The sequence below is a fragment of the Juglans microcarpa x Juglans regia genome, chromosome 7D (genome assembly GCF_004785595.1).
Source record: "Juglans microcarpa x Juglans regia isolate MS1-56 chromosome 7D, Jm3101_v1.0, whole genome shotgun sequence".
Classification (NCBI taxonomy): Eukaryota; Viridiplantae; Streptophyta; class Magnoliopsida; order Fagales; family Juglandaceae; genus Juglans; species Juglans microcarpa x Juglans regia.
In genome coordinates this window covers 16,373,493-16,398,459 of record NC_054606.1, presented here as the reverse complement: position 1 = coordinate 16,398,459, position 24,967 = coordinate 16,373,493, and the positions used below count along the sequence as shown (strand labels likewise).

The following is a 24,967-nucleotide window of genomic DNA, read 5'->3' as shown; positions in this document are numbered from 1 at the left end:
TTAAAAATATAATATTTTAACAATATTTTATTCAATTTTAAATTTTTATCTCATCTCATCTGTATAACCAACGAGACAATTTTTTTTTTTTTAAGTAAAAGGAGAGGCATGGGCAACTAGCATATCAATTTTTCTTGGGTGTAACTAGAGGAGCCCCTCCCTACTGTAGAATAACTAGTTTGAATCATAGCTATTATTTCAAGAGCGATCTTGTCACCACAGTACCGCCAAAATATCCGGCTGATCCACAACCCTATCTTATAGCTCAAAAGTCAGACTTCACTATCATAAATAATTTCAACTTGAGAAATACTTTAGCCACAAATGAATTATACAAAAGTAATTACACAAACTGATGTGGCTTCACGTGATTTGTCAGATTGTAAAGTTATTTTTATTGTAAAGTAAATTTAACGAATCATATAAAACCATGCTAGTTTGTGTGATTGCTTTTGTGTAATCTTTTCGTGACTATAGCTGTCCTCTTTCAACTTATGTCTTGGCTCAAACTGTTGAGGGTCAAAACTATAAAATACTAATTTGTACCGGCTACCACCTAACCAAACGAGGCCTAAATTCAAATCCGAATTTCGTGTTGGTTTGGATTGGGATCTGTCCGGTATTGGCAACCTCGCAAAATGGCGATACTTCCCGCATACTGTTTTTATTTCAAGGCCTATGCAAAATCTATCGTTCTGTTTTGCCGCCTTTACCTCCAACTCCAACCCTGTGTTATCGAATCTTTGGCGTTCTAATCCGCACCCTAACTACCTCCAACTTTCCTTACCTTCCTGTTTTCGGAAGCTTCCTCAGAAGTCAGAACACTTGCCCTTCTTTCGACTCGGGTCCTCCATTTCCTTGTCTATCTCCCTCTCTCTGGAGTAGATGTGTTACGTTTCCAGCTTCTGGTAAGCCTTTTTTGACATATTCCACTTCTCCTACTGTGAGTTTTAGCTTCAACTGTGCGCGGCAAAACTTAGTATAAATTTTGCTGTTAGTGAAACCCTAGACTCAATTCCGACCAAAGTTTTCTCTCACTTCTGCGCCTTTGCCCTTTAATTTCGGACACATACTTTGTTTTCAGCACGAGAAGTGGGCTAGCCTTGGAGCTTAATTAACCAGCTCTTGCTTTGAACTCAGTTCTCCTACTGTGATTTTTAGCTTCACTTGTGCAAAGAAAAATATAATAGACATTTTGCAGTTTGTGAAACCCTAGAGTCATCTCCGACCAAGGATTTCTTTCACTTCTGCGCCTTTGCCCTTTAATTTCGGACATATACTTCGTTTTCAGCATTAGAAGTAGGCTAGCTTCGGAGTCCAATTAACCAGCTCTTGCTTTGGATCCAGAACCGTCACCTATGCGGGTGTTTTAGCTTTATATGGCTGCTTGTGGAGTTGGTCTTCTCGCTTCAGAAGCAGAAATCGCTTAGGTTCTAGGGTTTAGAAAGCATATGAAGTAATTCAGACATGCTGATTTGCGTAATCTTTATTTCTTTGGCATTTAGGAAGTATGTCTGTGATTTGAATTCTATCATTGCCTTATTTTTTTGTTTCAGAACGGCATGAAAAGTACTTTTGATATGCCGATAGAACAGCGATTAAGTTGGGCATTGCTTGGCTGGTGTTTTGAAAGTACTGCGCTGTATTGAAAAGAAATTCCAGTCAAATGGCATGTACAGCCGTTGCAAAATAATTTTCCGACAGTTCTTAACTTTTTTCTTGTTTTTAGATAAGTAAGAAGATCTTTATTAATAAGTGCAAATGTGCAATCCAATTCCACAGTTCTTAGCTTGGGAGTTGTTTAGTTAGCGTTTAGGAACTGCTTAACATCGTATCTTGTTTGTGGATATGCTAATTATATGGTTTATAAGTCTTGTACAACGCGTTTGACTTGTGCATTTAATATCGACAGCTGCCTGATAGTTTTTCATTCAAATTCTCATGCAGAGGTTGGATAATCTGCTAACTTCAGCATGTACATCAAGCAGGTAATAAGAAGACATTTGAAGTGTTGTCATATGTTTTCTTGACGGTCCCTTTCAGTTAAATTATTAGATATCTTTTGACATCTGCGGTTTGAAATTTAGGTTATAATTGAAGGGTTTAAGAGCTACAGAGAACAAATTGCAACTGAGCCTTTCAGTTCTAAAATTAATTGTGTTGGTAATGCTTTTCTACCTTGGATATGATAATTTTCCTGCTTTTGCTCAATACTTTTTTATTTCCTGATGAATTAGTATAAAAAATTTCATGCCTGTTCGTTTATTGCTGCTTTAGTTCCTTATGAAATGAGAAATATAATTTAATTCTGGTTAATAGTGACTAATATCCCGTATGAGCTTCTAAGGGTTTTGTGGGAGAAAATATGGGCTGTTCTTCCCTAAGGCTGGCGGATACATTTTTTTTTTTTGATAAATAAGAAACTTTATTGATCGAATGAAACTAGACAAAGCCCATGTACACAAGAAGTATACAAAAGAGACATAATTACATTCTAGAAAGCTGAAAAGATAGCAAAAACTCATGAACACTCCCTCCCTTTAAAACTATAGCAGAAAGCCATTGAACCAAAGAAAATACAAAGAAGTTCCATAATTCCCCCACACCTCTCTCCTTGTTGTTGAACCACCTCTCATTTCTTTCCATCCATATACACCACAATAAGCACAAAGGAACCACCCTCCATGTCGTTGCCAGTTCAGAGCTATGATGATGCATATTCCAACATGCTAGGAGCTCCACCACACTCTTGGGCATAACCCAATTCAACCCGGCTCTACTAAATATGCCAGCCCATAACTCCCTTGCAACCTCGCAATGTAGAAAAAGATGGTCTATCAACTGGTGGCGTACATTAGAAGTGTATGGCTGATGTTCGAAGAAATCTTTAGGTTTTCAATGAGAGAGATGGGTGACAGGCAGATTGGGTTATTATTAGAAGCTTTGTTCAGTTTTTGAGAAGATTTAGGACTCCTAATTGATTCTGGATTCTCTTAGCCCCGGTTTGGGTTGGAAATACATTTCAATTCATCTTATCTCATCATTACAACTTTTCCAAATTCCCACATAAAATATAATAAACAATTCAACTTTTTCATATCCCAAAACAATAATAATATTAAAAAATAATATTCTAACAATATTTTATTCAACTCATCTTTGAATCCAAACGGGGCCTTAGTCTCCCAATAAGATTTGGATTGGGAATTTGTAAATTGGTCAATTGTTTCTACACCAATTTCTGGGGGAGGATTGGGGATCCGTAACTTGATGAAGTTCAACCAAGCTTTGTTGGGTAAATGGTTGTGGCGGTACCAACACGAAAGGGGGACTTTATGGAAGTCCGTTATTGATTTAAAGTTTGGAGAGGCTTAGGGAGGATGGTGCTTGAATGAGGTACGCGGTCCATATGGGGTGGGTCTGTGGAAGTGCATTAGAAAAGGATGGGATATCTTCTAGAGACATGCACACATTGTGGCAGGTGATGGTTCTCGAGTCAGATTTTGGTACGACATATGGTGCGGTGAACAAAGCCTCCAAGACACATTCCCTACCATTTTTGAGCTTGAACGAGCGAAGGATGCAATGATAGTTGACCTTCTGGTCTTCTCTAGTGGCTCCCCTCAATGGAATGTAATCCGTAAACATGACGGAGGGTACCATAGATAAGATGAATTGGAGCCCTTCCAAGAAAGGTAAACTCACAGTCAGATCGTTCCACCAAGTTTTAACGAGCTCGGGAATGAACACCTTTCCATGGAAGAATATTTGGGAGACGAAAGCTCCTCTAAAAACAGGTTTTTTTTTTTTTTTTTTTTTTTTTGTTTGGACAACATCCTTGAGGTAAGATTCTCATGATAGATAATCTGAGAAAACGACGGCTAATGGTGTTGGACTGGTGTTGCATGTGTAAGAAGAATGGTGAATCAGTAGATCATTTGCTTTTACATTGAGAGGTGGCTAGGACCATGTGGGATGGCTTTTTTGCGGGAATTGGATTATCATGGGTCATGTCTCTTAGGCCTCATTTGGTTACACAGATGAGATGAGAAATCTGTGAATAATTTGTGAATAGTAGTGAAATGATTTGGGTTAAGATTTTTATGGACAAAAAAGTTGAATAAAAAATTTTAAGTTAAAAAGATGGTTATAATATAATTTTTTAATATAATTTTTGTTTTGGGATATAAACAAGTTGAATTGGTTTTTGTGTTTTATTTGCATGTTTGAGAAAGTTGTAATGATTAGGTGAAAAGTTGAAAAGTTGAAAATTTGAAATTGAAACATGTTTGTGTTTGAATGATGTTTGGATGTTGAGTTGAGATGATATGAGATGGGATGAGATGATTTCAAAGTTTTGTGAAACCAAACCAGGCCTTAGGCTGGTGGTTCTTGGTTGTTGTTTTTGGGAGTCTCCTGTGGTTTCTTGGTTTCCTACTGACAGTTCTGTTGCAGGTTGATGGCAGCTTGCCGTTGAGATTCATTTTGATTAGACTTGCAATCCCTAAGATTTTAATGGGACAAGTTCTTGGGATAAGGAAGGTTGGCAGCTTGGAGTTCTAGGGCTGCTTGGACTCCATTGGCTGCAGGATTCCTTGGCTTCCATATAGATTTAGGACTCCTAACCTTTACAGAAATACCCTTCAGACTTGATCTAAGGTTTCTTGGGCCAAAATTAAAAGAGCTCCTAAGCCCATAATCCATAAATGTTATATCAGCAAGGGATCATAGGCCGCCCATGGGCTTAAAATCCAAAAACTTCAGCCCTTACCATAAGATTGAGGGCTCGGCTGTGACAAACTGGTATAATACTCGAAGTTTGCTTTCTACATGGATTGATATTTTATTGGTTATGTTAGCATAGTAGTTAATACCTACAATACTTGAGCTTTTTTGGTCATGACCTTTTGGTAGTTTTTTATGAAAGAGGAATCTCAGAGACTACAGAAATGCAGAGTGTTTTTACCTGGTTAAACCTTGGACCTATGTAACACTTCCCCATCACATGGATTAGGTAAATCATCAGCTTTTCTCTGTTGGGACGTGGCCCTATTGATTACTCCCAAGGGTTCAAACCTTAGACTTGGAAGGAGCAAACCCACCAATACCAAGGCCTTTACCACTTGAGCCTACCCTAGGGATTAATTTTTATTGAACCATGCACTCTGTTTTAATTATGGCTGTCAAATATCATAGATGTGTATATAATAAAGCACAAGAGTGTTATATAACATGTTGTGTTTATATTTTTTGTAATTAGTTGATTTCTTGATATTCATGTTGCATGATACTCTAATAAATTGAGTTAATAGGGTAGGTTGTAAAACCTTTTTATTGTAGGTTATGGATGTTTGTAATTACACATCATTGTTACTTATAAAAAAAAAAAAATTACACATCATTGTTAAAAATGTGCATTTTACTTCAATTAGGTGCGCCCTTGCGCTTTACACTTTGAGCCCTTGTGCTTTCCACATTTGTAGAATCTCTGAATTCTTGTTACCATTCTTTACCCTTCCCTTAATTTGGTGTTTTCTTGTTGTATGTATCCAATGTACCATGGTTGCACCCCCAGAGCTTTTGATAAAATCTGTGCCTTTACTTATAAAATTTCTATGTAAAAGACACTATGAGCTTCAACTCCAATGGTGCTTCCTACTGTTGTAAGAATAAGGTAGAGGTTGAAATTGTGGGTTCAAAACTCACTGGGGCACGTCTAACTCACCAATAAGAGAAAAAAAAATCTATATAAATAAATGTGTGTTCCTATCTAATATGTTATTGGAATATTAGTATATGCTTTAAAGACTTAAGTATTTAGCCGATCCTTCTTGGTATTATTAGTTTTAAATGTGTATGACTCTGTCCTCTTCAGTTGGCGCCAATGGATCTGGAAAAACGAACTTTTTCCATGGTGAGTGACTACATGCTTTTGGTGAAGTTTTTTAATTTGATTACCGGTGATTTTATTGCAAAAATAATAAATCTCCTTTTTGATATGCAAAATGTGTCTTTACAGCGATTAGATTTGTACTTAGTGATCTCTTCCAGAACCTGCGTAGTGAAGATAGGCATGCCCTGCTTCATGTATGGTTCAACACATACTGTTCATTTTCAAGCAACCATGTTGAGTTGTTGTTTTGATGTTACTTATTCTAGATTTAATGTATTTTTTGTACCATTATTAACAGGAAGGTGCAGGACACCAAGTTTTATCTGCATTCGTGGAGATTGTGTTTGACAATTCCGACAATCGCATCCCGGTAACACTTTGTAACATAACACTTTTTCTTTTTCCTTGATGCTTCTTTTAAATCCTAGGTAGCTTATTATTTTATTTTTACATTAAGCTTGTGAATCAGAAAATTCACCAAGTTTTACTACATTTATTTCCAGCAGCAGGTAGTACATGACACTGGTGCATTTGTTGGATGTAGATGATTATCCTTGAGTCTGCTACTATACTTACTCTTATGCATATTGATCTGAAAATTGTTTTGGTTATTGAAATAACTTGGGGAAAAATGAAAACGACTAATGCAGGTTTAGTAAGGAAGCCATTTTTAAGGTTCTTTCTTTCCAGGGTTGTGACACAATCACATTAGTTAGTGGAAGGCGGGACCCTGTCCACATGGCCTCCTAAAGTTTGAGTTCTACCAAAGATGAGAGTTTTTTTGTTTGGGTGAAGCCAGAATAAGGATTAATTTGATTTCTTCACTCTCTGTTTGGTGATCACTAATGAACAATTTAGAGTATTCTGTAGCATATCATCATATGTCCTGGTTATTCTTTGCTAAATGATTGCGTCTCTTTATTTTTATTTTTTTATGATTGTTTTATCTTGTCTTTGATTCATGGGTAAATAAAACATTGTTGGATGAAATCTTTAAATTACACTAGGCTTTTAATCCTTGTGTTGCATGTGAAACTAGAGCTTTGCATAATAAAATGAAAATTTAGTTCGAAGGCAAATGCCGCTTGAGGTCAGAGAAAATGACAACCTTGCTGCTAAAACTTTTTGGCCATTTAAGGTGCTTCAGTAACTTATAAAATTAGGTAGTCTATAAAAAACTTTCAGAAAAACATATAAAAAATGGGAAAGGTAGTCTATCTGCTTGACTTGATGAGGATTAAAGGCGCCACAGTTTTTCATCTGCCCTAAATTTTTTTTTTTTTTTTTGTTTTTTTTTGGGGGGGAGGGGGGGGGGGGGGGGGGATGAGTGCATTTCACCTTAGTTGCCAGATGTTCATGGTACATACATTGAGCCACAAGCTATTCCGGGGAGGCATAAAAGTTGGAACCAATCTGATATTTTGGTGCATTGATTGTATTACTCTCCTGCCTATGCTACATGGGAAAATGAGTGCCTCGTCAAACAATTTACAGAATTCAACCTTGAGGACAAGGGCCGTGATTTGATGGGAAGAGCATTACACTTATATTATGTGTGAGAAATGTGGTCAACTAGTAGTGTCATGAACATATCTGAAGTTCGTATCCTTGTGGCAAAAAAGGAAGAGTGCTGCTGTCGTGTGTGCTCGCTGTTCAGTTTGTTTGCTAGAGAGAGGTTCTGATGTGTACCTGTTAATTTAGTTTGAGGAGTTCGTTATTTGAAGAGTTAGAAGTAAATAAGGCTGTAAGAGCATTGACATTGGCTTCATCAAAGTTATCTCTAAAATTTGATGAAAAGTACATGATTTCTATAAATCCAAAACTTCCCTAGCCATAACTCCACATTGAATTAGCCATTGAATTCATCAAAATAATAATATAATATTATTTTTTTAATAAAAATATTTTTATTTTTTTTTCATATTTTACAATCACACTAATCATATGTTGATTAATAATTTAATTTGATTCTTACATTATTATTACAAGACGGTTGGAGATTAAACGTGAATAAAAAAGACCTTTGGAGATTAAAAGTGAATAAAAAATATATTTGATGAATGAATAGTAGATCTTCAAATTTGAAGAAACCTATACATTTACTGTAGCTCAAAGTTTCACATTTATCTATTTGACTAATCCAATGCAGCCCTATTTTGATGAAATTCATCAAATTTTGCATTTGGCTAGGCTTTTGATGAAGCTAATGCCAATGCTCTAAGGCCATAGGTAGGAAGTTTTATTGGAGTCAACTTAGGAGTCCTTAGAAGACTGCTGTTATTTTCTTACGTTATAAGTTACTTTATGGTACATGTTATGTGGTTGGAATTTCGTTTTTAAACTGCTGATTTCTATCTAAAAAGTTCATCCAGAAGTTTGGTAATTAGTTCGTATGATTGGAGCTGGGGTACCTCTATTACCTCAAACATCTACGAAAACTGATCCACTAGTCTTCCTATTGACATGCCAATTACCAGATCAATTAGTCAAGGTCATAGCATAAACACGTCTATGTTATCAATTAGCTCTCTCTCTCTCTCTCTCTCTCTCTCTCTCTCTCTCTCTTCCCCCTTTTTATTCATTTAATATCGAATACACTTAAGTCATGTTGTGACTTAAATATATGAAGCAATTTGAATAATCGAGAGCTTGGGTGCCAGACTAATGATTTGAAAGTTTAATCTCCTACCTCGCCAAGCCAAAGAGCAGAATTAATTTGATTGCTTTAATTGTCTAGTATAATTCATTGTATTATTTTCATGAGACCCAACTCTTGTATCCTTATCTTTGCATTCCATGTTTTGAACATTCGGTCAGACACCTTGTCTTGAGTTTGTTATCTGCACTTGATACTTGTATTGGTGTCCATATAAAATGCTAGACCAGGGCATGCATGCAGGCCCCTGAAGTGATGGGATACATGACAAGGTTATCTTGGGGGAAGGTTTACAATCGTGGTCTTATCAGCTCCGAATTGTAGTTCGTGTATATAAAAACTATTCTCTCTCTCTCTCTCTCTCTCTCTCTCTCTACTTTAAATAAGATAGCTTATACCATATTTGATGGTACCATGAAATATTCCATGTCTGTAGTTTGTAATTACTGGTACCCTTCCCTTTGTTTTTGTTCTTGGACACGAGTTGGGTATGCCGGATGCTTTCTTCGCTGGGCTGTTCTTGTTTGTCTACTATCTTAGTGCTCTTCACCTCTTTTCAGGTTGACAAGGAGGAAGTTCGCTTGCGTCGAACAATTGGCTTGAAGAAGGATGAGTATTTCTTAGATGGAAAGCACATAACGTGAGTATTGACCATTGTTTGGGAAACTCATATTTTACATCATACATGGTTTTGTTTATAAGCATCTTGGACTTCCCATTGAATGATGAAGCCTAACACGGGTAACATGATTTGCAGGAAAACGGAAGTTATGAACTTATTGGAAAGTGCTGGGTTCTCTCGCTCAAACCCTTACTATGTTGTGCAGCAAGGAAAGGTACGAGCGATGTTTCAACTAAATTAAATTTCAGTTTTTCTGCTTTATGATTCATGTGATTCATGGTTATTTTATTTTATTATTATATATATTTTATCCTTCTTTGATTGTATCTGGAACCTTTTCTTATAGATAGCATCATTGACATTGATGAAAGACTCTGAGAGATTGGATTTATTAAAGGAAATTGGTGGCACTCGAGTTTATGAGGAGAGACGACGTGAAAGTTTGAAAATTATGCAAGAAACTGGTGAGTCATTTCTTTCCTTTTTTCTTTTATGTATGTAAAGATGTATATATGACTTTATTTTATGCTTGTGTATCAGGAAATAAAAGAAAGCAAATAATTCAAGTTGTTCAGTACTTGGATGAGAGATTAAAGGAGTTGGATGAAGAGAAAGAGGAACTGAGAAAATATCAGCAGCTTGACAAGCAGCGGAAATCTCTAGAGTATACTATTTATGATAAGGAACTTCATGATGCCCGACAAAAACTAGCAGAGGTCAGTTAGTTTTGGATGCTTGGATGTGGAGTATTGTTGTCATTTCTGTTTTCAATACTTGGATGAGCTCAAGAACTTTATCAACACTCTTTTCCTTTGGACTGTATCTGTAGACTTTAACAGTCTCAACTTGCACGAATGTTTAGCATCTTTTTCCCCTTCTAGATAGATGTCTCTCTTGTATACTACTGTATACTTGAGTTGCACTTTTTGCACTTAAAAAAAGTTTCTATGTCAAACATGTAACATATGGTATTCCGGATCTATGTTTTACATGTGAATTATTTGTTCATGTATAAATTTAAAAATTTTAAAAGTTTTGTATAGCAATTGCTTTAATGCTGAAGGTTATACAATATTGGTTCCAGGTCGAAGAGGCACGGAACAAAGTTTCTGAAACATCAGCAAAGATGTATAACAGTGTGCTGGATGCTCATGAAAAGTCTAAAGACTTGGAGGAGACGTTGAAAGATCTAACAAAAGAAGTTCAAGGTTTAATCAAAGAGAAAGAAGCAGTGGAAAAGCGACGGACTGAAACAATAAAGAAGCACACAGAACTTGAGCTTGATGTCAAAGACCTACAAGAAAAGATCTCTGGAAATAACCGGGCTAAAGTATTGTTATGGTCAATTCTTCATAGTATATTATTTTATATATATCTACATACGTATTTGTAAAAAAAACATACCTATTTGTATGTATATATATAGGTATGCGTATATGTGTGTGTAGATACATATGCATACACAAGTGCATTTACATAAGAATTTGGCAAATGTTGATGCTGAAATTGCGTGTTTCAGGAGGATGCTATGAGACAGCTAGGGACTCTACAGAGAGAAATTCAGGACTCAATGGATGAACTTGAAAAAATACGTCCCTTTTATGAGAATCAGGTCATAATGGAAAAGGAGATAGCAAAAGGGTATGTCTATCCTGGTTAGTAGATACCAGTTTTTCATTCTTAAAATCTATTTACAACTCCGATTAATTACACACCCAACACACCAATGATGTAGAAGCTTTCCACATCAGCTAGCATTACAAAATATTGGTGTTTTAACTTTTTTTTTTTTTTTTTAACTGTAATGGGTTTCACAGTGAGTGGTGTGTTTACACAATGGTTTATAAGTAGCTGAACTATTTTCATTATATTTGCCAACTTTTTAATGCTGTAATCTGTGTTTTTTCTCCTTTTAGGATTCAATTTGTTTAGTTCTTTTATCTTAATATGGTGAGATATGTATGTGTACATATATACCTATATAATAATAATAATAATAATAATAATAATAATAATATACCAAGGCAGTGGCATCCTATTGGCCAAACTGGGCTTGCTTGACCAACACATTATAGTGGAAATAAATTTCTGAACAGTTACACCACTCCTGCCCATGTCACTTCCGTTTCATTAATGTCATCTCCGATCGTTTTGATTGTTTCGGTTATTGCATTGCAGGTTGTTTCACTGAACAACATTTTAGATGAGATGTGTTTACAATCACTAAAATTATTGCTTTTTTTCTTTTATCCCTTTTATTTCTGTGGGTATTCCTTTTTATTTATCTGAACTGTGTCCTAGCAATATTAACGTGATAAGAGGGGTGGACAAAGATAAAGCTCCGGTTCCAGACGGTTTTATGGCTTTTTTTGAGACCTGTTGGGGCATTGTTTGGGAGGACGTCATGAAGGTCTTTCTTGAATCCCTACTCTTTTATGAAATTTGAAAAAAGGCTTAATGTCACTTTTATTGCACTCATTCCCAAGAAGGCAGGGTCAGTGGAAGTGAAGGATTTCCACCCCATTAGTCTTGTGAATGGAGTGTAGAAGATCATATTGAAGGTTCTTGCCAATCGTATGAGTGTGGTTATGGAGAAGATTATTTCGAAGATGCAAAATGCATTTGTAAAGGGGAGACAAATAGTTGATTCTGTGCTTATTGCTAATGAATGCTTGGAAAGTAGAATCAGAGGAAGAGATCTAGATATTCTTTGCAAATTGGATGTGGAGAAGGCTTATGATCACGTTGATTGGGATTTTCTGTTGTACTTACACGAAAGGTATCGATTTGGGGAGAGGTGGTGGAAGTGGATGGAGTATTGTATTACCACTGCTAGATTTTCAATTTTGGTGAATGGCACCCCCATGGGTTTTTTTAATAGTTCCCGTGGTTTGAGAGAAGGGGATAATTTCTCTTTTCCTCGTCGTTTTAATAATGGATGTTTTGAGTAGAATGTTGGAGGCGGCGGTGGATGAAAGTTTTCTTTCAGGTTTTTTGGTGGGAGGTTCATCGTATGGCAGCATAAATGTATCGCATCTACTTTTTGCTGATGACACATTAATTTTTTGTGAGCCGGATCATGAACAGATTTGTTTGCTACGGACCCTTTTACTTTGTTTTGAAGTTGTTTCAGGTCTAAAGGTGAATTTGACAAAGTCAAATGGTACCTGTTGGTTCCGTACTTGATATATGGGATTTGGCCAATATTCTGGGTTGCAAGGTGTCATCTTTACCCATGAAGTATCTTAGTTATAAAAAAAAAAGGTGTCTTGGTCTCCCCTTGGGGGCCCCTCATAAGTCAAAGGCGATGTGGGATGGTGTTATTGAAAATATTGAGAAGAGATTGGCAGGATGGAAAATGATGTACTTGTCTAAAGGGGGAAGAATCACCTTAATTAAGAGCACTTTATCTAACCTTCCTATATATTTTCTGTCTTTATCTCCTTTGCCTGCAAGGGTGGCTAATAGAATTGAAAAGATTTTTCATGCTTTCTTGTGGGGTGGTATGGGGGATAAGAACAAGTTCCATTTATGTAATTGGGATAAGGTTTGTATCCCAATCTCAAGAGGAGGTTTAAAGGTTCAAAAGCTGAGAATATTTAATAAGGCACTCTTAGGGAAATGGTTATGGCAGTATCACTAAGAGGGGGGACGCCCTTCGGAGGAATGTAGTTGATGTCAAATATGGGGAGCATTTGGGGAGGGTGGTGTTCAAATGTAGTGAGGGGTTTGTATGGTGTGTGAGTGTGGAGATTTATTCGAAATTAGGGGGGGGGGGGGGTTATTAGCAATTTTAGATTTGTGGTGGGTGAGGGATCTTGGATTAAATTTAGGCATGACATTTGGTGAGGGAACATTACACTAAAGAATGCTTTTCCTTCTCTCTTTAGGTTTGGATTTGATCAGGGAGCTTCTGTGGCAGATTACATGGTCAACTCCAATGGCTCTTTACAGTGGGATGTAAGGTTTATTAGAGCTGTACATGATTGGGAGGTGGGTGACATCTCAGATTTTTTCAGCATGTTGTATGCCTTTAATATGGAACATGGTGGGGAGAATAGGTTGCTGTGGATCACCCTGGGAACAAGAAAGTTCTGAGTCAGATCTTTGTATAAGGCTATGTCATATCAACCCCCTAATGACTTTCCTTGGAAGCTCATGTGGAGGAGCAAAGTGCCTTGCAAGGTTGCTGTTTTCGTCTGGCTGGCTGGCATCTCTTGGGGAAATTCTGACAACCGATAATTTGAGAAAGTGTGGTCTCGTTATTATGGATTGGTGCTTCATGTGTAAAAGGAATGGAGAATCCGTGGATCACCGACTTCTACATTGTGAAGTGGCAAAGGATCTCTGGGACGAGATTTTTAATATGATTGGTATGGCTTGGGTGATGCCTAGGAGGGCGGTGGATCTTCTGGCTTGTTGGCGAGAAATTCAGGAATAATCGCCATATTGCTGCCATTTGGAAGATGGTTTCCCTATATTTGATGTGGTGTATTTGGCTTGAGAGGATCGATTGTTGTTTCGAAGATAGAGAACACTCGTTGGGAGGGATTAGAGATTTTTTCTACCATATGTTATTTCTCTGGGCATCGGCTATTGTATTGGATGGGACCTGTTTTCATGATTTCTTTGTTTCTTTCACTAGTTCTTAGCTTGTAACTAGGTATTTTCTCTTGTAATACCCCATATACTTGGGCTATGCCTCTTTACGTGGTTTTAATAAATTTATTTTTACCTATAAAAAAAATATTATGCAAATGCATGTGTATTTTGTTTAGGGTGATATTCTTGCTAGAGCGATTGAGCTTTTTGTGTGCTTTTGAGAAAACTTGCTACTAGTTGCTAATATCTTTTCCTCATCATAACTGTGACAGGATAATGGAGCGAGAAAAGCAGCTTAGCATTCTTTATCAAAAACAAGGCCGTGCTACCCAGTTTGCAAGTAAAGCTGCTCGTGATAAATGGCTTCAAAAGGAAATTGATGATCTTAACCGGGTGCTTTCTTCAAACTTGGTGCAGGTAAGAAATCACAACAATTTGGTTGAGGACATTGCAATATGGTTTTGGATGCAATATAGTGTTGTCTAGATATTCTATCTTGATAGCACATTAGGCTTAAATTTGTTTTGTTTGGTGAAGAGCTACCTGGAAAAATACCATAGTAGAGAAGCACTTAAAGTTGAGAAAAGGAGTGGAAGAGGAGAAAAAGAGTTGGAAATGTGAAAAAGGAGTCGGTTACTATTGACTGTCAGCATACATGTTTTATACTAGAGTAACTATAACATAAATACAACAATACCCTTAATTTCTAAGTGTAACAAGTTCCTATACAAAATATGACAGCTCTAACAATACCCCTCAAGCTGGAGCATACAAATCAAATGCCCAGCTTGTTGGAGAATCCCTGAAAGGAGGCATGAGATAATGGTTTGGTGAGAATATCACCCAGCTGATCTTCGAAGCGAATATAGGGAGTCACAATACGTTTCTGTATCCATAAATCTCGAATAAAATGACAACCTACTTTGATATGGTTAGTACGATCATGGAAAGGATTGTTGGCAATAAAGATTGTAGCTTGATCACAGTGAATCTGCATAGGAGTAGAAACATCAAAACCTAAGTCGCAAAGGAAGGAGTAAACCCATAACATCTCGGAACCAGTATGAGCCATAGCTCTATATTCAGCTTAAGCACCAGAGCAGGAATCAACATTGTGCTTTTTACTATGCGATATAACAAGTTACCACCAACAAAGGTACAAATAGCCAGAAGTGGAGTGTCTATTAGACTGACTTCAAGCCCGATCAGCATAACTAAAACCTGTGATCGAAAATTTAATAGCCGGTTTGCATAACAAACCTTGACCAGGGGCACCCTTAAGATAATGCAAGATATGACAAACATCATCAAATTGAGGTTGATAGGGAGCATGCATATACTAGCTAACCACTCCAACGACACAAGTAATGTTAGAGTGAGTCACAGTAAAATAAATTAACTCCCCAAACAAGCGTCGGTATCAATTGATATCAGTAAACAAAGCACCTTGCTCACCATCAAGTTTATTAGTAGAGTCCTTAGGAGTATTGTAGGTCAAGTTCCTAAGAGACCAGTCTCAGACAAAAGATCAAGAACATATTTTCATTGAGACAGAGATACCCTGAGAAGAATGAGCAACTTTAATCCCAAGAAAATAGCGAAGAGCACCCAAGTCCTTGGTATGAAATTGCTTACTAAAATATTGTTTCAAATTGGTAATGCTTGTTGAATCACTGTCAGAGATAAATATTTCATCCACATAAACAAGCAAGACAATGATGCCAATGGAAGAGTGTTGAACAATGACAGAATGGTCAGCATTGGAACGCTAGATTCCATAAGTACAATGGCACCGAATCTATCAAACCAAGCACGAGGAGATTGCGTAAAACCTTATAAGGCTTTCCTTAATTGACATACAATGTGTTCACTACCATCAACAATATATCGAGGGGGTTGATCCATATACACTTCCTCTTGGAGATCTCTATGAAGGAAGACATTCTTTATATCAATTTGGTATAAGGGCCAAGAATGACTACTAACAATTGAAAGCAGATTCCGAACAGAGTGAGATGGGCATTGGGGGAGAAAGTCTCTGGATAATTAACACCATATGTTTGAGTGTACCCTTTTGCAACCAATCGCACCTCGAGACGCTCAATAGAACCATCAGGAAGATATTTAGTAGTATAAACCCAGTGACAACGAACTGATTGCTTACCTAGGGGAAGAGTAGCAAGCTCCCAGGGCCGAAGTGCACTCATTTCCTCATTCATAGCATGCTCCAAAGCCAAGGCCTGCTTATAAGATAAGAGAATGGAGATAAATTGTGATACCCCATACTAACTGATGAGTGTAGTTGACATATGAGATCCTACATTGCATGAGAGGGAAAAGTTATTGTTCTTTATAATGATCTCAATGGGCTCCAATTGTACCATTTACTAATCCTTTAGGAATATGGGCCTACATGTGGCTAGGGCCTCCCATAGGGTGTGTGTCAAAGCCTATCTAAACTAGAAGTGTGGGACTTGAGTCGTGACACTTACGATGGACTGGCATGATGAGAATGTAAGGAATTTAAAGGGGGGAGATTGTGGTACTTCATAGTGAGTGATCAGTATAGGTGGCGTATGTGATCCCACATTGTTTGGGAGAGAGAAGTTCTTGCTCTTTATAATGATCTCAATGGGGCTCCCAATTGTACCATTGACTAGTATTTTTGGAATATGGGCCTAGATGTGGCTATGGCCTCCCATGGGTTCTTGCATAGAGGATAGGGCATATGCAAAAAGCACAAGCAAGAGGAAATACGATCATATGAAACAAAACGAGCAACAGGTGTTGAGTACTATTATGCTTACCTCGTCGTAAGGCAATGGGTAATTCATCAATATCCAAGGGAGAGGAGAATGGATCCGGGGCCTCTAACAAAAAGATGTAGTGTTAGGGCTATAAGAAACAACAAACCTATCTCGAGATTGTTGATAAATCTGAAACAGAGAATCAGGACAAGAATTTGAGGGTATGGGAGGAGGAAAGGATGGTAAAGGTAACGGAAGAGTTGGAGAAGATAATGAAGACTCCCCCTCATGACTTGAGATAAGGTCAGAAGACAAACTCTGACCAGATGAGATTTTCCACACATGCAACATTGCCTGAATCAGCTAATGTAGCAGTGGAAGAAGGAAGTGCAGTGCTTAGGTGCTGAATAAGCTCACTAAGGTGAGTAGTGAGTGCATCACAAGCCACGAGAATCAAAGCCAGAAGGTATATTCCCAAAAGAAGTAGAAGTAGATACATCGATGACTTGATGTACATAATCTGGCTTGCCGTACTTCACCCAAGAATATAGCTTAGTATGATTAGTATGACCGCAATGATCACACTTCCTTGTTAACATGTTCACCATGACGGGGACCACGGCCTCCGTGGCCACCACGAAAACCCCCAAGGGGGCTTCCACGACCGCTACTATTTGAAACTAAAGCAAAAGACTCTGAGGAGGTGACAGCCAAGTTTTGCCCCAATTATGAGCACAACAATTGAGAATATGCATTAGCTGCTGTAGGTAAGGTCTGATTAGCAAGAATTTGATCTTTGAACCCATGTAGATTAGTGTCTAAACCAGACAACAAGTAATCATAAAATCCTCCCAATGAAGTTTCTGTTGCTCCAAATCAGTAGTAAAGGGACGATACTGTACTAGTTGATCCCACAAATTCTTAAGAATACTATAGTATTCGAATTGTGTTGAAGGTAGGGAGTGCTCTTTGGAGGAGATTGGATTACTGTTTATTAGAACTCTCTTTCTTTGGGCCAAAGCTGTAGATTTCAATGGCCTCGATTTTCATGCTTTTCTTATTTCTATTTATTCCCCCTAAATAGGTGTAATCACTTGTATACTACCTGTGTACTCAGGCTTTGCCTATTCGTATTAATATAATATAATCAATTACCTATAAAAAAAAAGTATTCGAATTGTGGTCTTCCATACTGCTGGGTGGTGAAGATTTTCTCATATATATCTCATATACTCAAGAAACATTAATGTGAAAAAGATGCAGCAATAGACTCCCAAATCTTTTTGGAAGAATCGCAAAATTCAACTGTGGTAGCAATTTGAGGCTCCATACTATGCCACAACCATCCCATAACAACCGAATCCTCACTCATCCAATCCTCATAAATTTCATCTTCCATGGCAGGTGGATTACCCGTCAAGTATTTCAATCTTTGTTTTCCCCGATGGAAGATTTTCACAGCACGTGCCCAAGCTAGATAATTTAGACTATTCAACTTTTTCTAGGTAATTGATTTAGGCATGTCATTATCAAGGGATAAAGAAGGATTTGCATCAGTCATAACAATCAAAATCAAACAAACTTGAAGAAGTTTGATGCAACCAGACCACAAAAAATGTCCACAATCCAACCAAACAGCAAACAAGGTATCAACTTTAAATCAACAATAAAAAAACCAGCACCTATGACAAATTGAGCACACCAGATCCATAGAAAAACCCAAAAAAATGCAACATATCATCAAATCATCAACAACTGAGTGTTTCTATACCCTATTTGGCTGAAATGGAAGGATACCCTTGCAACAAAAACCTCAAAATAGCTCCGGATTTCCAGATTGAAAAATAATTTCAAAAGTCCAGAAATAGAAAACTCACACCAGATGGCTTCAATAAATTCTGCAAAAATCACCACAATAACCAGTAGGCTTTGGTGCCTCAAACCATGTGGTTGCTGGAGTTCAGCACTGACGTCAGCGTATGGATGCCGATGTTATATCGTCTCACTCAAGCCCAGATAACCTGCAAACTTTTGTGCTTATACTAATGGGTGGATTGATTCCTTTTTCTTTAATTGGAAGTGATGAACTACATCATGAGTGTGAGAGAGTATATTGATGTAAGAATAGCAAAGTTGCAGAACCCCACAGACTGTCCACATTGTTTTTTCTTTTTTTGATTGGTGTTGCATTAATTTCTTTTTCTGCAACGATGCGTGGCATATGGTCAGTATCTTCCCTAATGCTGCTGTCCATACGAAGAAAGCAGCCTTTAAAGGCACCTCTTCGAAATGTTCCACCTATTCTCCTGAATAGTGATGAGCCTATGAAATGGACAGACCTTGAATTTCCCTTTCTTAGAGGGATTTTATGACATTAATGTGGTTATTCTCCAGATGCTTCTTTAAAACATTAATGTGGGTGAGTATGGCTTGACAATTAACCTGAGTTATAGGGCAATAGACACTGAATTTGCAGAAGTCTAGGAACATCAGGCATAGAGGATAAAGTCATGGATATGGTAACAACAGTTGAACATTTACCAGAGATGGATGATAAAGAGTCACCGACTATCCTGATGTTTTCCTTGCCAAATCAATTCTTATAAGAGGAAAAAGTGGTAGATGTACTAGTCATCTATGAATCTTCATTGTTGAAAACTTTTTTTTTGATCGGTAAACAAATTTTTATTGATCAAAAGGGAGACATAGAGTGTCCAAGTACACGGGACATATACATGAACACGATCACAATGTCTATCTTAGAGATACAAGAAACTCGTGAAAAGACCTGCCATGAAAATCAATTACAATCGACCAATGGAGTAAAGTATTGAAAAACAAAATTCTAAGCTCTTCCATTGATCTTTCTTGATCTTCAAAGCATCTTGCATTTCGCTCCCTCCAAATGCACCACCATAGACAAGTAGGTAGCATCTTCCATATGGATGCAATTTGAGTGTTGCCCCTAATACCTCTCCAAGAGGCTAAAAAATCACACACCCTTTCCGGCATCACCCACGCTAACCCCACCCGTGCTAAGACATCTGTCCATAAAGTCATGGCAACCTCACAATGTAGTAATAGATGGTCAACGGACTCACCACTCTTCTTACACATGTAACACCAATTTATAGCAATAATGCCACGTTTCCTTAGGTTATCTATGGTAAGAATCTTCCCCAAAGATGCTGTCCATACAAAAAAAGCTGCCTTTAGAGGTGCCTTTGTCTTCCAAATGCTTTTCCATGGGAACGGGACTGAGTTGTGCAAGTTTAAGGAATGGTAGAAAGAGCGAGCCGTGAACACTCCCTTCATTGATGGACGCCAACATATCTTGTCTTCTCCTTCCCCCAACACACTAGTGGAATACACAAAATCAAAAAAAGCCGAAAGGTCGTCCATCTCCCAATCTTGTGCATCTCTATGAAAAGTAAGGTTCCATTGGGAAGAGCCATTGGAAGAGATTATCAGATCTGCGATAGAAGCTTCTTTCCTTCTTGCTAGGCTATAAACTTGTGGATAAACATCCTTGAGCGCCCGATCACCACACCATAAGTCATGCCAAAACTTCACCTTAGATCCGTTGCCGACTTTGAAGCAAGTAAGTGCTGCATATGCGTCCCACCCTCTTCTAATGTGTTTCCAAAGCCCAACTCCATGAGGTCCACTCACCGCATTAGAACACCACCCTCCCCAAGATTCCCCGTGCTTCAAAGCAATAACGGTTCGCCACAAGGCCTCCCGTTCTTGGTGATATCTCCATAACCATTTGCCAAGCAAGGCTTGATTGAAAGTTCTCAAATTCCGTATACCCAAACCTCCTTCTTTGATAGGGGAACAAATTGTGGCCCATTTCACCAAGTGAAATTTAAACTCATCTTTGATCCCTCCCCATAGGAAATCCCGTTGAATTTTCTCCATGCGATGAGCCACCTTAGCAGGGAGCGGAAATAAGGAAAGGAAATATGTTGGTAAGTTAGACAGAGTACTTTTTATGAGAGTCACCCGGCCCCCTTTAGATAAGTACATCCTCTTCCAACCAGCTAGTTTCCTCTCCATTTTTTCTATTACAACATCCCAAATAGATTTTGATTTGAACGCCGCACCTAATGGAAGGCCAAGATATTTCATGGGCAGCTGAGTTATCTTACCCTCCAAGATGGATGCCAGACTCTCCACATTGGGTACATGTCCTACTGGCACTACCTCTGATTTAGCCAAGTTCACCTTCAAGCCTGACACGGCTTCAAAGCATAATAAAAGAGCTCTCAAAGCTCGGATTTGCTCCCGTCTGGCCTCACAAAAGATTAGTGTATCATCAGCAAACAAAAGGTGAGTGATGTTAAGCAAACCTGACCTTGCCTCTCCCACTGAGAATCCTGATATGAATCCTCCCTCTACCGCCCCTGAAATCATCTTGCTGAAAGCTTCCATTACAAAAACAAAGAGAAGAGGAGAAAGAGGGTCTCCTTGTCGCAAACCTCGGGAGCTCTTAAAAAAACCTTTGGATGTGCCATTCACCAAAACAGAGAAACAAGGCGTGGAAATACAATGAAGGATCCAAGAACACCATTTAGAGCCAAAACCGCATCTTTCCATCATATAAATTAAGAAACTCCAGTTAACGTGATCGTAAGCTTTCTCCATGTCTAACTTACAAAGGAGTCCCGGCTCTCCCGATTTAATACGACTCTCCAGACATTCGTTGGCTATAAGCACCGAGTCAAGGATTTGCCTACCTTGAACAAATGCATTTTGAGGCTTCGAAATCAAGCCTTCCATCACCTTACTCAGTCTGTTCGCCAATACTTTGGATAAAATTTTGTATAGCCCACCCACCAAACTAATGGGTCGAAAATCTTTCACTTCTACAGCACCGGGCTTTTTAGGAATGAGTGCTAAGAATGTACTATTAAGGCTTCTCTCAAACCGCCCGCTTCTATGAAATTCATGAAAAACCTCCATAATGTCATCTTTAAGCACATCCCAACATGTCTGGAAGAAAGCCATGGAGAAGCCATCGGGACCTGGGGCTTTATCACCCGCCATACCCCTAATCACCGACCTGACCTCTACCTCATCAAATGGCCTCTCGAGTCGTTCCGCAACCTGCGGGTCAAGAACATCAAACACCAACCCGTCAAGTCTCGGTCTCCACTCAAATTGTTCCGAAAACAACTTATCATAGTAATTGACAATGTGGTCTGAGATCTCGGTATGGTTGGAAGAGACCGCCCCATCTATCAACAAAGTATCTATAGTATTGTACCGCCTATGTGAGTTGGCCACTTGGTGAAAAAACTTGGTGCATCTATCCCCTTCCTTTAACCATAAAGCTCGTGATTTCTGACGCCACGATATTTCTTCCAAAAGAGATAACCGTTCAATGTCCGCAATCACTTGGGATTTGCGGGCCCGCTCGGTTTCAGTGCTAACCCTCTCCTCTTCCACACCCTCCATATTCTTAAGCTCCTCCATTAGAACAGATTTCTGACTGTCCACACTACCAAACTCTTGTATATTCCACTCCTTCAGGTCCTTTTTCAAAGACTTTAACTTGCAAGCCATCTTATGGCTAGCATTACCATTAAAATGGTAAGAAGACCACCATTGTCTTATTCTGTCCAGAAAACCCTCTGACTTCAACCACATGTTCTCAAATTTGAAATACCTTGGGCCTCTTCTGATGCCCCCACAATTCACAAGAATGGGGAAATGATCTGAATACAACCTGGGAAGTCTCTTCTGAATGAGATTTGGATATTGTGCCTCCCATTCCGAAGAGATTAAAAATCTATCTATCCTCGACCAAGATGGAAGTTCTCGGTTGCTAGACCAAGTGAATGAACCACCTGCAAGAGGAATATCTAGTAAATTCTGTTCGGAAATGAAGTTAGAAAAATCTACCATTGGTGAGTTGAAACCCGAGCCACCTGATCTCTCGCTCGGGAAACGGGTGACGTTAAAATCACCTCCAATACACCAAGGTAAGTCCCATAAACTGTTAATTCCGGCCAACTCATCCCATAGTAGCCTTCGAGACGGGTCAAGATTAGGCCCATAGACGCCTGCAAAAGCCCACTGATAACCATCCCTTATGTTCTTAAAAGAGCATGCCACCACATGATCCCCCATGCAATCTTCCATTTTTTCCACCACTCTTTTGTCCCACATAACTAGTATGCCCCCGGAAGCTCCATTGGACGGTAAATACAGCCATCCCACATGCAAACCGCCCCACAAACTCCTAATAGTACGAAGAGAAATAACTGTCAGTTTAGTTTCTTGTAGGCAAACAATGTCTACTTTCCAACTACGGAGAAGGGACCTAATAAGTAGTCGTTTATTCACGTCATTGATCCCTCTCACGTTCCAAGATAAGATTTTAGGCTTCATTAACAAGAGAGATGTCCCTCCCTTTTGCTCTATCTCTCCCGAGGTTCCTTCCTTATTATCATAGTTAATGGAGCATTGCAATCTTTTCAATTCTCTCTCCTTTTTAGCAGCCGACTTCAGTACCGTGGAGCGACCAGCTTCCATGGCTACTAGGAGAGCCAAGAATTGGTCTTCGTACCCTTCACAGGAAATCCCCACCCAACCATGAAGCTCATCTACTTTTTTTAGTACCCAATCTGATGCTCGAGGTGCAATATGAGGTGGGAGCATCTGTAAGGGTGACGGGCTACCCATCTCCTCCTCTTCTCTGCCCCCAGAGTCCCCATAAATGCTCAGCTGACTGGTACCCATCTCCTTTCCAGCAACAGAATCTGCTCCCGCCAAGATAGTGAGTCTTGACCCACCCATAGCTGAGTCTGATTCAACCACATCATCGGGGCTACCTGTGACTGGTTCAGCATGCTCCAAACACATCATCGGGGCTGTCTGTGTCTGGTTCGAAGGCATAGGCTCAAATACAGTAGCCAGAGCAACTTCACGTATAAGTCCCGAACCTTCTATGACCTTATCGCTGCTCGCCGACGGCTCCTCTGACGTCGGCGACGTAGTCTGTGCGCCGATACCCTTCATCGTGACAGTCTGTGTAACATTCGGTCCATCGTAAGCACAGAGGCAGTCGTAAATCTCTTCTACTTGCTTTGGTTCTGTACCCGCCGGCGATGTAACGTCCATCGTGGCCTCTGCGACCTTCGACGGAGTCGATTGCGTCGTTTCCGGCGACGGTGGCTCAGGCCCACTCGTCGACGGGCCACCTACAGTTTGCATCTTCTTCCTCCAGATGGCAACCCGTGTCCCCAAGGCCCTTAAGCCCTTCCCTTGGCCCTTAAGCCCACCACCCGTGTCCCCAAGGCCCACATGGCAACCCGAGCCCACTCCTTCCAGATCATAACCCTCAACGCACCGTATTAACTCCCCAACTCTATTAGTTAGCTCCCCCAACGATTCCTGTACTTCACGTAACTCCATCAGAATTTTTTCTTCTTTCGGTCCCATCACCCCTCTGCCAACACCACCTCCACACTGAGTATCTGCCGAAAAGGGAGGTAATCCCTTTTGCAAGCCTCCCATCACCTTACGCTGCACAGCTCGAGGCACCTCCAGAACCTCCTTGTATGACTTGGTTGGCCAAGTTTCCACCATCTCAGGCGATGGGTTTCTCCCTTGGACACCTACTCTGCCCATGTCCTTCAACACTGCCACCATCTTCCTCCACCCCATTCCTTCCTTGTCTTCAGGTATGAGTATGTAGCTCCTGCGCCCTCCCCCCCCATACACAGCCAAAGCCATATATGAGCCCCGAGAGTTAGAGCAACGCTGGGCTGTAAGGCCTCTGTCACCTTCCCGTCGAGCTGAGTAGTAGCCTTTGTTCTCAGCCTTCAAACAAGCCTCCAATGAGTTAGCCACCCAACCGATAGTCTCTAAACCCAGCCATATTCAGCTCACTCCTTTCCAACCTTTCTCAGTAATGGACACCCTACCCCCAAGTCTTCTCACCTCAAAAACCTTTGACTCTATAGCTAAACAACTAAAAGAGTTCATTTTGCTAACAGATAATCCCCATCAACAACCACCAACCACCATTGACAACAAGAAAAGTCTAAAGCGTATGGAGAGAAAATTTTGAGAAAGACTTATAAACCTTGGGCCCTTGTTAACCAGCCTCAAAGTGGGATTTTGACCATAGGGTAACTAGATTGTTATGAGTCCTCTTCTTTTTCTTTTAATATGTTGTGATAATACTTTTAGTAACTACTTTCTAGAATTGCCCCCGGGGATTAGTCGGAGTTTGTTCTCAGACACCCGGTGACAATCAAAAGAAGAATTGCAAATAAACTCACTTAAATAGATACAAGATCTTATCAAAAGAAAATTGGAGAAATAGATAAGCACTCAAATATGCCAAGGTATATTTTTCCCCAAGGCTTGAGATTTTCATTGGTATCATGCTTTTTTATACTCCCCTAGGAGGTTCTAGAATCAAAGAGGTTTTC

General features: G+C 39.3%; 1 protein-coding gene across 4 annotated transcripts in view; it reads left to right on the top strand.

Annotated features, from left to right (window-relative positions):
- The first annotated feature begins 582 nt into the window (after positions 1-582).
- LOC121239761 (structural maintenance of chromosomes protein 3) overlaps positions 583-24,967 on the top strand; it is a 42,313-nt gene continuing 17,928 nt past the window's right edge. The window contains exons 1-13 of one of the 4 annotated variants that reach the window (XM_041137075.1): positions 583-908; positions 1,948-1,988; positions 2,088-2,163; positions 5,876-5,914; positions 6,020-6,087; positions 6,192-6,263; positions 9,110-9,189; positions 9,307-9,385; positions 9,518-9,635; positions 9,712-9,887; positions 10,256-10,501; positions 10,691-10,812; positions 14,046-14,190. In XM_041137075.1, coding sequence (XP_040993009.1) covers positions 1,974-1,988; positions 2,088-2,163; positions 5,876-5,914; positions 6,020-6,087; positions 6,192-6,263; positions 9,110-9,189; positions 9,307-9,385; positions 9,518-9,635; positions 9,712-9,887; positions 10,256-10,501; positions 10,691-10,812; positions 14,046-14,190 — 1,236 coding nt within the window. In that variant the 5' untranslated portion in view covers positions 583-908; positions 1,948-1,973. Of the gene's footprint in view, positions 909-1,931; positions 1,989-2,087; positions 2,164-5,875; positions 5,915-6,019; positions 6,088-6,191; positions 6,264-8,806; positions 8,879-9,109; positions 9,190-9,306; positions 9,386-9,517; positions 9,636-9,711; positions 9,888-10,255; positions 10,502-10,690; positions 10,813-14,045; positions 14,191-24,967 lie in introns of those variants that run through there. The other 3 variants (XM_041137073.1, XM_041137074.1, XM_041137076.1) reach the window with 3 other exon arrangements.